Below are 12,295 nucleotides of genomic sequence, written 5' to 3'. Positions count from 1 at the left end.
TCCATGCTTTACGCTGTACACAAAAGAAAAAAAAAGGCAAACGTGGCCAAAGTTTGCTAACTTTGATGCACCTGGGCCCGTTTCAACTGAGTATTTTCAAATGTTCTTTTAGGTTCAACACACCATTAGTATCACCAGTTACATATAGAAATCGGGTGCGCATTGTCACTCACCATAACCTCTGCATTGAGCACTTCGTTGATTTGCTTCAGTGTATTCTTCTCTGACGTAGCATCAACAAGTGCATGCTTAGCTGCATCAAGCTCATTGACTGATGATGCCAACTTGCCCTCCAGATCCTTGCACATCGACAGCGTGGCTTCATTCTTGTCTTGTAGCGAGTCGTATTCATTTTGAAGGATCTATATCCATTAACAGCAAGAGGTTATTTACCCTACTGGACCATTGACAGACTCTATCATTGGCAATATCAGTGCCATTGGCAATACCCTACCATTGGCAAGAGATTTGATGCAGCAACAAGCATGTCCAAAAAAAGAAATAACCCAATGTTTCATATTTTCAGGAGTGCTTTTTTTACTAGTTTAGGTACTGTTCTAACTGGTTATGCCTGCATATGAAAAGTTTGTTCCAGTCGAGTAGCACAATGCTAGCAAAGTGATTACCAGAAAAAGCTGTCATGGCCACAGCTACTGCCAACACAAACAACTCTTCTGGTAAAAACACTGTAAATTCCTCTTTATGATCAAACATATGAGGTGGCGAGCATATTGAAAGTTTACACTACACACCAACTCATTCAAATTGCTAATTCTTTAAAGCACGTGAACACATTAAACAGTTGGCTTACCTAAGAACACATTCTAATGTAAAATAGATACAAGAAAGCCATTAGCAGAATGCATGCGAACCATTCAAAAAATGTTGAATATTTGTTTTTTTTAAATATATAAGAAACAAACACCCAGTGGAGCTCTGAGGTAGACAGGACTATGAATAGGAGGACTGTTCCAAATAATTCCTCTGCACAATACCTAAGGCCACTGCCCAGGGACAGCTGTTTATTGAACAGAGCACATAACTCCCACTCACTCATTAAATGTGGGTGGCTTTTTGAAAAAAACAACAACAAAAAACCGCACATCTTGTTGCAACTTATATGACCAGCCTCACCGTCTCCCAACGGTGAACATTACTTATACGTACATGTCAATGCATGTAAGCTCAATTCTCAATTCCTTTCTTGCATTAAACAGACACAGTGCAAGCTTCATATCTTGTGCCACTTCAGAGATGTAAAAATAATCAATACTCAATTCAATATACAAAGCCCATAATTTTTTCTTTCAAATGTACATATTAGATTTGATTAAAAAATTTCTGTCCGACATTAGAGGGACAATTATGGGCAGTCCAACAGGCCCACGAAGTGGCTGAAAGGCCAGGTCTTTCGGTCCCAACGTGGGAGCGACCTGCTTCGGGCTAGGAAACTAGCACGACCTATTGGACTTCAATAAAGTTCTCTCATCCATCCATTATTTGTACTCTACTAAAAAGAACCCACCACACCTGAGGGGTCTATAATAATTGGGACAGTGGCAGCTGCAGAAACACAGAGCAGAAACCTTGTGTTGACCATGCTCCTATTAATGTAAATTAAAGCCAATCGGTTGAAGCCACCGACTACTAGTTGAAGCCAGGAAGAGCTCTCAACAGAGCCTTGCCACCAGCAATTTTTTTTTTTTGGTGAAGCTTTAAGCTTACAGGCCTTCAGAAATACTAGCATGAGTCCAATAACCAGGTATGGTGTTCTTTAAAGTGACACTAAAGACAAATGATGAATCGGTTTAGACCGATAAATTGTGCTCTGAGAACTTTAATGCCGTTAATTTCACCATCATAGGTTTATTAATAGAGGAGAAAATCAAATTCAAAGATTCATTTTTAAATTTCGCGTCGAAATCTCCCCGCGTGACGTCACGAATTCCAAAGTGCATTTATCGTATTTTGGCGCCATTGGCTCAACAAAATTACCCCAAACTTGGTATGTTGAGTCTATGGCCCCCCTAAGAGGACAATGTACTTCATTTTTACCGATTGGGAACTACGTAGTCCCTCGTAGGCGCCGTCAAAACATGTGATGTCACGACGAATGGTACGGGAACTTCAAGGTGGCGTCGCCACCCACATTTCATTTTTACTAGAGCTGTGCGAATAGCAAAATTTTGGGTGCGAAGCGAATGCGAATAATAAAGATTGAGTGCGAATCGAATAATTTCGAATAAACTTCAAATATTTCTCAAACATTTTTCGAATAATTCGAAGTGAAATTAAAGAAAAAGTTGCAGAGAATCCCTAAGTATGTCCTTATGAGATCGCAGCATGAAAGTGTTTCTTTTCGCTAGGTTGATGAAGCGCTGGTGGGGTCATATTTCATAGTTGTCTTTCTTATCAAGAGTGAGGCAATGTAAAGGCCGAATTGTATTTATGTACATGATTTGGTGCAACCAAAGTGTTGCCGACAACACTTTACACGTGATAGGCAGAGATGCCATTTCCTCAGCCTCTCCTCCTCTTTCAACTGCTGTGGAAGGCCAACTGATGTGGCGGACAAGGGTGTGCTCCCTTCAAGTCCGGAGTTCCAAATCTGCCTCGTAGACGTCGATATATAAGAACATCTGAAATTTTGGATGCTAAAAAGCTTCGGCGTCCGATTTTTCAGACTTCCTGCCCAAATTTCAGGTCCAAAACAGCATTAATTGAGCCCCCAACTCTGCCACATCTTTCACCTCCATGTTGGAACCAGCGTTTTCTTAAGTTAGTACATTTGCGACCGTAGCGGAGCTTGAAAGGCAGCTTTGCCGCAATACCGGGGTGTGATGAGGTGAAGCATATTGAAAAATCTAGGGACCACTTCCAATCGGACGTTGACTGTGTCTTGGCAAAGTTCGACCGTAATGGAGCTTGAAAGGCAGCTTTGCCGCAATACCGGGGTGTGATGAGGTGAAGCATATTGAAAATCTAGGGACCACTTCCAATCAGACGACTGTCTCTTGCCTAAGTTCGACCGTAACGGAGCTTGAAAGGCAGCTTTGCCGCAATACGGGGGTGTGATGAGGTGAAGCATATTGAAAATCGAGGGACCATTTCCAACCGGACTTTGTCTCTTCGCTAAGTTCGACCGTAACAGAGCTTGAAAGGCAGCTTTGCCGCAATACGATTGTGTAATGAGGTAAAGCATATTGAAAATCTGAAGGGGTCACTTTCAACCGGACGTTGACTGCATTTGTCTTTGGGTAGTTCGAATAGTTCGAATAGTAAAATTTCAGTGCGAATCGAATCGAATAGCAAACACTATTCGAAAAATATTCGAAATTTCGAATATTCGCACACCCCTAATTTTTACGTGTTTTCTCGCTTACTAAGCGTCTTCTCGCAGCAAGCGTGGTGTTTTTGCTATCGTGAAACAATACTTTACTAATATGAGAAAAATCATCTTGCTCTTTAGTGTCCCTTTAACTATCACAACATCAAATTGGAATTCCACGCAATCAAGACATCTTACCTGAAAGTTCTGAACTGACTGCTTAGAAGCTTGGGCATTCATGTCAAGCTCCTGCTTCATGCCAGACAACTCCTTTTCCATGAAGTTCACCTGGCAAAATAAAGACACAAGAAAAATGCTTAACAATTTTTTTTATCCTAATGTGATGGAGTTTTACCTGTTTTGTTTTGTCTGCCACATCTTTCTTCAACTTCAAGACCAAGGCTTTGAACTTCGTGAGCTTTTCTTCCTTTTCCTGCAGAGATCTCTGCAGATAGGCGATCTCCTTGTAGCTATCTTGCCTCTCAACTTCAGGTTCAACTCGGGGCTTTGGCAGGGGGTTTTTAGTTCCACCGACAGAAAGCGTTTCCAACATTTGCTCAAAGCTTTTGATAAGGGCCAACTCAGTGACCAAATCTTGACACACTGCTCTCGAGATAACACAAGGAAGTGATGAGGAGGGCTCTTCTTCGAAAGAAATAGAATCTAATTTTTCTGACAGTGCAGCATGCAGGCGTCTTGCTTCTAAGAGTACATTTGAGTCTCCATTTCCATCTGACAAGACCTGTGGATGTTGCTGTCTCGAAGCATGCAAAATAAGTTGAGACAAAAGTTTCAACATGGTTCTGTGAGCACTGTACCATTCACACAGCATGTCATTCTGAGTCTTTGCTTCATTATTAAATTCGGGCTGAAAGACAGCACACAACCTATTACATTCTTTCTCGTAAAACACAAGTTGATCCTTCAGATGAGTCAACTGCGCCGTCAAAGCTGCTAATTCTGAATCTTTCTTCAACACATCATTCCTGCAGTCTTGCAAATCCTTGCTCCTGCCTATAAGAGTTCTCTCTAGCTTTTCAGACTGCTCCAATTGGTCATCCAGCTTGGAATGAACTTGGTCAAGGAGCTTAGATTTCGCCTGCAGTTCTGCTTTAAGCATAAGAACTTCTTCGCATGTGCTCTCCTGTGTTTCTGAGCTCTTCAGCAAGCATGCTCTTGGGGAGGAGCAATTGTCAGAAAAATTTTCATTTTCATCTCTCTTGATTTCCATGTCACTTACAGAGTCAGAGCGATGTTGTCTCATGTCAACATCATCACACACTCTATCCCCAGGTAGTGGAGATGTTCTTGCTCTGCCTATGCCAACCCCTTCTATTCCCGAATGTTCACCACCAGAGGCTTCGGCTTGATTTGGTGCTGTCAAGTCTGTTACATGGTTAGCCCTCTTCAAGTCCAACTCCAAATGGCTCATGCGAGCAATCAACTCAGCATGCCATTTCTTCCTGAAATCTTGAAGGTCTGATCCTTCTTTCCCAGATGAGTCCAACATACACAACTCAGGCGAAAGTCTAGAATGCCCCTGTTTCATGTCTTCAAGTTTTTCAAAGTCGGCCCTGATTCCTGTAATTTGATCAAGAGCCTTTGCAAGGAACTCATCTTTTTCATTAAGCTCCTTCCTCTTTTGTTCCAATTGCATTTCTATGTCAGCTATTTGCTCTTCCAGCAAGTACATTTGCTTTGCAGATGCAGTAAATTCCTTGTTTAAACAGTCTCTCCTGCTCTTCTCGAGTAATAGTTCATCTTCTATAGCTTGCTTCTCAAACTGAAGAACGTTTAGTGCCCTGAGGGTCATATGCAGTTGTTCCTCCACATTTTCTAGAGCACTTCTGAGTTGCTCATGGGCCTCGGCAGAAACTGCACCTTCCCTGTCCTCTTCACGATTTTCCCCAACAGCCCCAAATTCATCACCAAAATCATTGAGCACAAGGGTGGCCCCTATGCCTGGCAGCATGCCTTCCACTTGGATGTCCACCAAGTTTTTCTCAGCTGCTTCCAGTATGATCTGGCAGATTCGATGAAACGCTTTCCACATAATTTGTGGTTCCATATTGCCTGGAACACAGTCCCGAAAGGCCTCTTGGTACTTCAAGGCTTGCAAAGCCATCTCCTTCAGCTGCAGGCGCAACATCTCCACTTCTCGAAGTGACTGCTGGTCCCTGCATTCTGCTGCTTCCAGCTCATGCTCAAGTTTCTGAATGTGCAGCCTGTCATTATCAAGATCAGCTTCTAGTCGTCCTGCCTGAGCTTTCAGCTTCTCACATTCTTGTTGAAGTTCCGTTGCTTCGTCTTCCAGGAACCTTTGAAGGTCCTTCACTTGGCAGAGTTCATCAACAATGTTCTGCTTTTCATGGAATGAGCGAGTAAGATCTTTTTCAAGCAAAGAAACCTTGCTAACGGAAGTCTGAAGTTCTTCAAAGAGTTGCCGATCTGCCTTTTTGATCTTTGCAATTTCTTCCTCCAAATCTGCCTTCTCCATGTGCAGTTTCTTCAAGGCCTCCTCTAAATTTCCAACCCTAGTGACAGCACTTTTTCTTTCCTCTTCCATAGCCTCTTTTAGCTTTTCCAGAGCCATTTGGTTGTCAGGAGTCTCCGATGTCTCTTCTGCGGTGGAGACAATATCCACTAAGTCCTCCTGTCGTTGACAGGATGAGAGAGAGGCTTTCAAATTTTGAATCAGCTTTTCTGATTCAATTTGCTGGCAAACGCACACTTTCAGCTCATGCTCTACATTTTGGTGCTGCTCAATTTGTGCAGCAAGTTTGTCCTCTAAGCTTCTTATGATGGCCTCCAATCGGTTAGATTCACTAAGTGCCAAGTCTTTGGATGTTTCAAGCTCCTTAGTAAGCCTGTGCTTCTCAGTTTCTGCCTCACGAAGCTTTTCTTGGAGGTTGTTGACACTTTCCTGCAGTTCTGTGTTCTCATTCACAGCTTCAGCAAGCAGCTTTTCCAAGCTGCTGTTATCATCTAGGATCTTTGCAAACTCCTTCTCCTTGGCCTCAAGATCCTCCTTATTCTGATATAAGTCAGACAACTGCCTCTCCAGGCCATGTTTCTCTTCTTGCAACAGGTTGCACTCATTAATTTTTTCGTCTCTTTGGTTCTCAAGCGAGGACCTTTCCTCCAATAGAACAGAGATCTTCTGCCGAAGACTGGCTGCCTCTTCATTGGCGCTCTCTGCTTCCTGCGCCAAAACCTCCCTAGCCGAGTTGCACATGTCACGCTCTTGCATTAGGGTACTGCATTGAGCTACCAGTTCTTCTATCTTTTTCTTCATGCGGCTTGGTGACATTTCCAGTGCAGAATCTGAGCCAGCAGGTTCTTGGCACTTCTCTTGCTCAAGCGCGTTAAGCTGCTGTTGCATAATGGCACGTTCCGCATGAAGTTGCTTCTGTGACTGGGACAGCTGCTCAATTTTGGAGTTGGCTACCTGCAGAAATCAATGGCAGAGTTTGGTATTAGGCACAGTTGAGTAGTACAAGGAGTAGTTCAATTTTATTTTTCACAAGTTGTGATTTTTTCTGTGAAATACCGCTGACTGGAAACTATTTCGTGAAAACAATTCAAAAGAACTCACTTTCATCAACATGCCATTTCAGGGAAAGAAATTAACGATTTGATATCGAGGTGGTGACCATCCACACAAAGTTCCCGATTTAACGAAATAACTCGAGTATGGTTACCACTTCATTAAATTGAGTTTCAAATGTATTATATATAGGCATTTGCAATCATTGCTTTGTAACAACTAACAAGCTACCCTACGGGCCTGACAACATCAAGACACTGCCCAAATTGCCTGGGCCTATCTTTAGTCATGTGCTGTGACTGAAGAAGCCTTTCACTATGGAGGTATCTTCTCACTCAGAGGATAGGGTATTGAAAGTTGATAAATTATCTCAGAAATTCCACTTCCATGACAGTCAATACTTCACTGGAGATGCCCTCCATTAGGCTGCACAGCAGGTGTCAAAAGAAGAAGGGTGTTAAGCTAGAACTTTGGCTGAGCTGTGTGAATATGAAACGATGAAGGCAGCAAACAAGAGCTCAGACCTTACACAAATGATTTACTGGAAGATACACAGAGCGTATATACTTGATGCGGATACACACGTGATTAGTCGAAAACTGAGTCTCTGCCTTGGATAACAGATAGAGACTTGTTCTTCAATTAACCACGTGTGCATTCACGTCAAGCTCTGTGTATTTTCAAATAAATCACTTGTTGATAGTCGGAGCTCTTGTTTGTCAACTTCCTTGTCCCGTCTTCATGAAGTTCACCCAAAATGCCAAGACGTTCAGATGGCAATGCACCGAGCAATTTGAAGAAAATTTGGTCCTGTAGAAGAGTACTACCAGGGTTTTATCAACTGAACAGAACCTGTATCGGCGTGTTATGAAACTTCTTCAGTGGGAACTTAGGCCTTGGACTCTGCCGTGACCTTCAAGAAAGACGCTATGAAACATCCAAAACTATCGGGTACCCCAGCCACTGCATCTGTGAGCATACTTTTCATTTTCTGTAGCCTCAGCTCGCCAGCGAAGATACCCATAAAATTAATTTCACAAGCCTGCAACAGTGGTGGAAAAGCAATAGCGCCTATCAGCACAGATACTGGCACAGGCAAACAGCTCATTTGGCACAGCAACAAGCACTTCTGGCCATAATGTCAGACAGATCTGTATACACAATAAGGTCTCAAAACTAACTTAAGCAGTCAACAAATACAGCAGGGCCAGCTTACTGCGTATTGAAACAGCACTCAGGATAAATATTACTTGGCTGATTTCATTATGTTTGAATATAATGTGTGCACACTGCGGTATAACCTTTCCAGTCACACTGTCGCCACATGGAAATGCAGCACCTTCTTACAAGTGGAAGTGACCATTTGCTAACCAAGCTCAGATGGCATAAGCCATTTTGGTATGGAGAGTAACAAAACAAAGGCAATCAAGAGGTGCACCGCCAGGTTTTCATAGAAGTTTGACAAGTTGCTCTGTTTCACTGTGGTTAAAGCAAAAAAAGTAACGTTTCACTCCATCAGAGCGGGTGACACGCAAGTGAATTCGTGCTATCCCCTTACGCATTGCCCGTAGAGCATGTCCTTACATAAACCAGGATGATTTTGACACACTCAACAATGGCGATTTGATGAACAGGGCATTTGAGCTTGCGAAAAAAGGTTGACCCACTACTCCTACCCCAGTATTAGGAAATCAAATGTTTGGGGTCATCAAGTGAGATGTGTCTGTGTATGCTTGTCCACCCAGACACCGTTGTAATTAGTATGTGGATAGGGTAGCGAGTTGGGCGAGTTGGAAAATACTCATGACGGCCAGTATGTGAATGTCTTCTCTGCCTAATCGCGTTGTTGTTCTTCGCTCACAGGTGCCTCTTTTGCGACACTTCGTTGCTTTGTTTTTGTCTTCCTCCACTTTGCCTCTAGATGGTGCTACCTGAAGGGATACTCTACGACATCAATTTGATGAATGGGGCATTGAAGTTTGCACGTAAAATCAGTAAATAAATAAATTATGAAAACAAGTCCTCAGGTTGTGTGTAGGCATGACAAAACCAGACAGACCCAGCTAAACTAAAGTTACGAAGAAGATGCCTGACATTTCTTTACTTTTAATGTGCAAAATCTCTCCTGCATTGCTGTGTGTCGGGTCATGTGATTTAAGTTACCAACCATGAGATCTGTTCCTCTGATCGTACAGGCTAGCAAGGACGGTCCCTATAAAAGTTAAATCATTGTCCAGGAGTTGCTAGCCTTCCTGTCTTCCTCTCTTTTCCTCCCTCCTTTTCTGAAGTCATTCTCTGTCTCTAAAGTCAACAACTATGCTAGGTTATGTATGACTGAATGCTATATGAAGCTGATTTGTGATCAGACAGTCCCCTTGAGCAAGGTCCATGCCACAGTAGATTTCTTAGTGCAAAAACTTCTATAATGGGGTATGAAAAGAATGCAACACACACAAGTGCTGTGTGTGTCGCATTCTTTTTGTCCCCTGTTACAGAGGTTTTTCTGTGATAAGAAGAAATTATGGACTACCAACTAAAGTATGATCTCAGTAGGACAGAAAAAAAATTGTTTCGGGTAACTGATTTGACGTGGCCAACTCTTCCTGAACATGCAAGCAAACAGAGAAGTAAAAGTTCAAACGAAAAGTGAATAACACTATTTTGAGTTGCTTTTCTAAACCAGTCAAAGTTGTGGGGGTGCTATCTCCCCCTGTAAAGCCGTTTGCGCCTCATGGTGCACGCGCGTCTTGCGGACAGGCCGCAGTTAAGTTAAACGGCCGCCAAGCAAGCAGTGGCTCTGTGCTCGCGCGGGTTATGGTTAACGCGGTGGCATCAGCAGCGCCGCCTGTGAGAGGCTAGGCCGGCAGACAGGAAACAGTGAGCCTCTTTGGGTTTGGCAGCGTGTGTGGATGGACGTCTCCCGCGGTGGGTGAGTGGGTGACGATACAGCAGCTCGTTTCCCATGGGCCCTCGTGGTGAGTCGAACATCGGCGACGTCGTATTCGCGGTGCATTGTATGTCTTATGTTGTCTTGTGTGTGTTATGTTTTCTGGGTATTGTATTAGCATTGTATAAGCTTAGTTAACGTGGTACTAGTTGTGTATCAGATTAGGCAGGCGAGCTCGTCGTAGTAAAAGAGGTTAAAGGGGCCCTCTAACACTCTTCAATCCCCCATTTTTTACTCGTGGATTGCGTAGACAGAAGTACGGACAAACTACTGCAGCAAGAACGGCAGCGATAGTGGCACGCTGTACGAAGTTATTCAATTTAGAAAATTCAAAATACAAGAAAAAAAATGCCCAACCCTCAACTCAATTTTCGCGAGGTCACGTGACCACATTTCACACTCTGCTGTGACGTCGGATGGCGCTCCAATGAAATGGGTTGAAAGCTCTTACGTAGGGGAAGCTCGCACACCATTGTTGCCAGTTCAGTCGAATGTATTGATGACGCTGTTGCTATAGCAACAAGCAGCGTGGCGCCTGACCACGCCGTTTTGTTTACACGGTCGAACAGATGGGTGAGGCTGGTAGAAATTAGCTTGCCAGACTTGACAAAATCCGCCTCTTTCATTTTTCTGTGCTGCCCTCTGCCGTTTTGGTAGGGGTTTGGTAGGGGCCGGGACAACCGGTATTGCCAGAAGCAAAGCCTCCGAGATGATGAGACGTTTCGCGACATTTCCGCTAGGGGAGAGCGCATACACGGGGGCGCCGTGAAAAAGGCGAAAAAAGAAAGACGCTTTTGCTTCGAAGCGAGGCTTTGCGCGTCGTTCCTTACGACACTCCAGGGCAGCAATCAAACTCCTCGGACTCTCATTCGACACCAGCGAGAGGTGCTGACGACGACCGTACGGCAACGCCGTCGCCGCCTAGAAGCCGACGACGGCGAGATGGAAGCCGCTTTGTAGTGGTGGCTGTAGTGACCTTCGTTTTTGTGATGGCGTCTGTTTGAGGACCCATGAAAAGCTCGGAAAAGAAAAATTAGGCTCAGTAATAATCCAAATTTTGATGCTACGCCACAATTGCTTCCAACTGTCACAAATTAGCGTGTTATAAAGCGCGCGCGCGGCCGCTTTCAAGCAGCTGCGCGACAGAACGGCGCGAGTCGCGCGCCCAGGAAGCGCGAAAGACGAAAAAACAAACATCAAAAGACGCCGGCGCGCCGCATTCTCCTCACCCACTCGAGCCAGACGCAGTCAACACGATCGAACGCCCGGCAAAGCCTGGATCTTTCTAGAAGGAAAGGGTGACGCATCCGCGAGCGATGCCGCCGCAATTCGAACCTACGAGAAAGCTCTCGCCCTTTCTCTAGCCTCAGCTGTACTGCACGCCGAAGAAACCTCCCGACGCTTCTAGAAACCGGGGAAGAAGGGATAAAAGCGTGCAAACGACGAGAGTCGGACAGTCAGTGAGAGAGTCGAGACAGGAGTGAGTCAGTCGGCCCGGATGGTGAAGTTCTGCTACGTGTGGCTCCGTTAGCCAAAGAAGACGTGTTTATGATGGTGTGCGGTCAGTCGATCGTCGATTTGGAAGAATCCGATGACGACACCGTGTGAGCCATGACAAGTCACGACGGTTGAGCTACGACGATCAACGCTGGAGCTGACGTGAGTGTTTCCTTGAAGAGAAGCATTCGATTACCGTCCAAGTATTGTGGACTGGATACGCCATTATCTATTCAGGGCTTTAAAGGACCCCTGACACCAAAATTGAAACCTCGAGATCTTTGTGTTGTTTGACTTTCCTGTATACGGGGGCACATCTGACCGATTATTAGTGACGAACGTTGCCTTTAAGATATCTTAATTTGGTTTTAAAGTAAGCGTGAGTGCTCACTTGAGTTGGCTGCACCTTGCGACATCCTGGTATGACGTAGATAGAGGCCCCGTGTGACGTTCCAAGTGTAAAGCAAGTATTGTGGACGTCACAGAAGGTTTGCGGGGCGCACGTGCACAATACGACGACTGACACCCGGCGAGGCCTATTGTTCCGCACCCCTCTGGCTCTGTTGTCGGGCTGCTCTCCGAGGCTAGGGTGGCCCTACCGAGGCACCCACATACTTTCAATCTCTACCGCGCTCGGGGCCCCGATTTGAAAACCACGCTGTCAACGTCACCACAGCTTGAGTGCACGTGGTCTTTGACGCTCCCCCGAATGGGGCGCCAGTTTCTTGTGGTTTTTAGGCGGGCGTTTTGAAGTGATGCTAAAATGGTCACAATTAACTACACTAGAATTAGTTGTACGATACGCTAGAGCATTTACGATTTAATTTAGAGATTACCAGACACAAAGCTACAAATTACAGCCAAAAAGTCACCAACAAAAATTTCGCTGTCAGGGGTCCTTTAACTGTCGTTGAATAGTTGTAATGCATGCGATTGCATTCGTAGCGTGTGATCTGTTTGTTTAGCTCCCGTTGTG

At 44.6% G+C, this 12,295-nt stretch overlaps 1 protein-coding gene across 4 annotated transcripts in view; it reads right to left on the bottom strand.

The window, feature by feature from the left end:
• Positions 1 to 12,295, bottom strand: part of LOC119396674 (GRIP and coiled-coil domain-containing protein 2) — a 114,038-nt gene that overhangs the window by 70,121 nt on the left and 31,622 nt on the right. For 3 of the 4 annotated variants that reach the window (XM_037663976.2, XM_037663984.2, XM_037664006.2), the window contains 3 exons: positions 3,684 to 6,776; positions 3,527 to 3,616; positions 174 to 362 (listed from right to left, as the gene is read on the bottom strand). In XM_037663976.2, coding sequence (XP_037519904.1) covers positions 174 to 362; positions 3,527 to 3,616; positions 3,684 to 6,776 — 3,372 coding nt within the window. The remainder of the gene's footprint in view (positions 1 to 173; positions 363 to 3,526; positions 3,617 to 3,683; positions 6,777 to 12,295) is intronic. The other variant, XM_037663999.2, reaches the window with a different exon arrangement.

Source organism: Rhipicephalus sanguineus, chromosome 1 (genome assembly GCF_013339695.2).
Source record: "Rhipicephalus sanguineus isolate Rsan-2018 chromosome 1, BIME_Rsan_1.4, whole genome shotgun sequence".
Lineage (NCBI taxonomy): Eukaryota > Metazoa > Arthropoda > Arachnida > Ixodida > Ixodidae > Rhipicephalus > Rhipicephalus sanguineus.
This window is presented reverse-complemented; position numbering and strand designations above follow the sequence as displayed.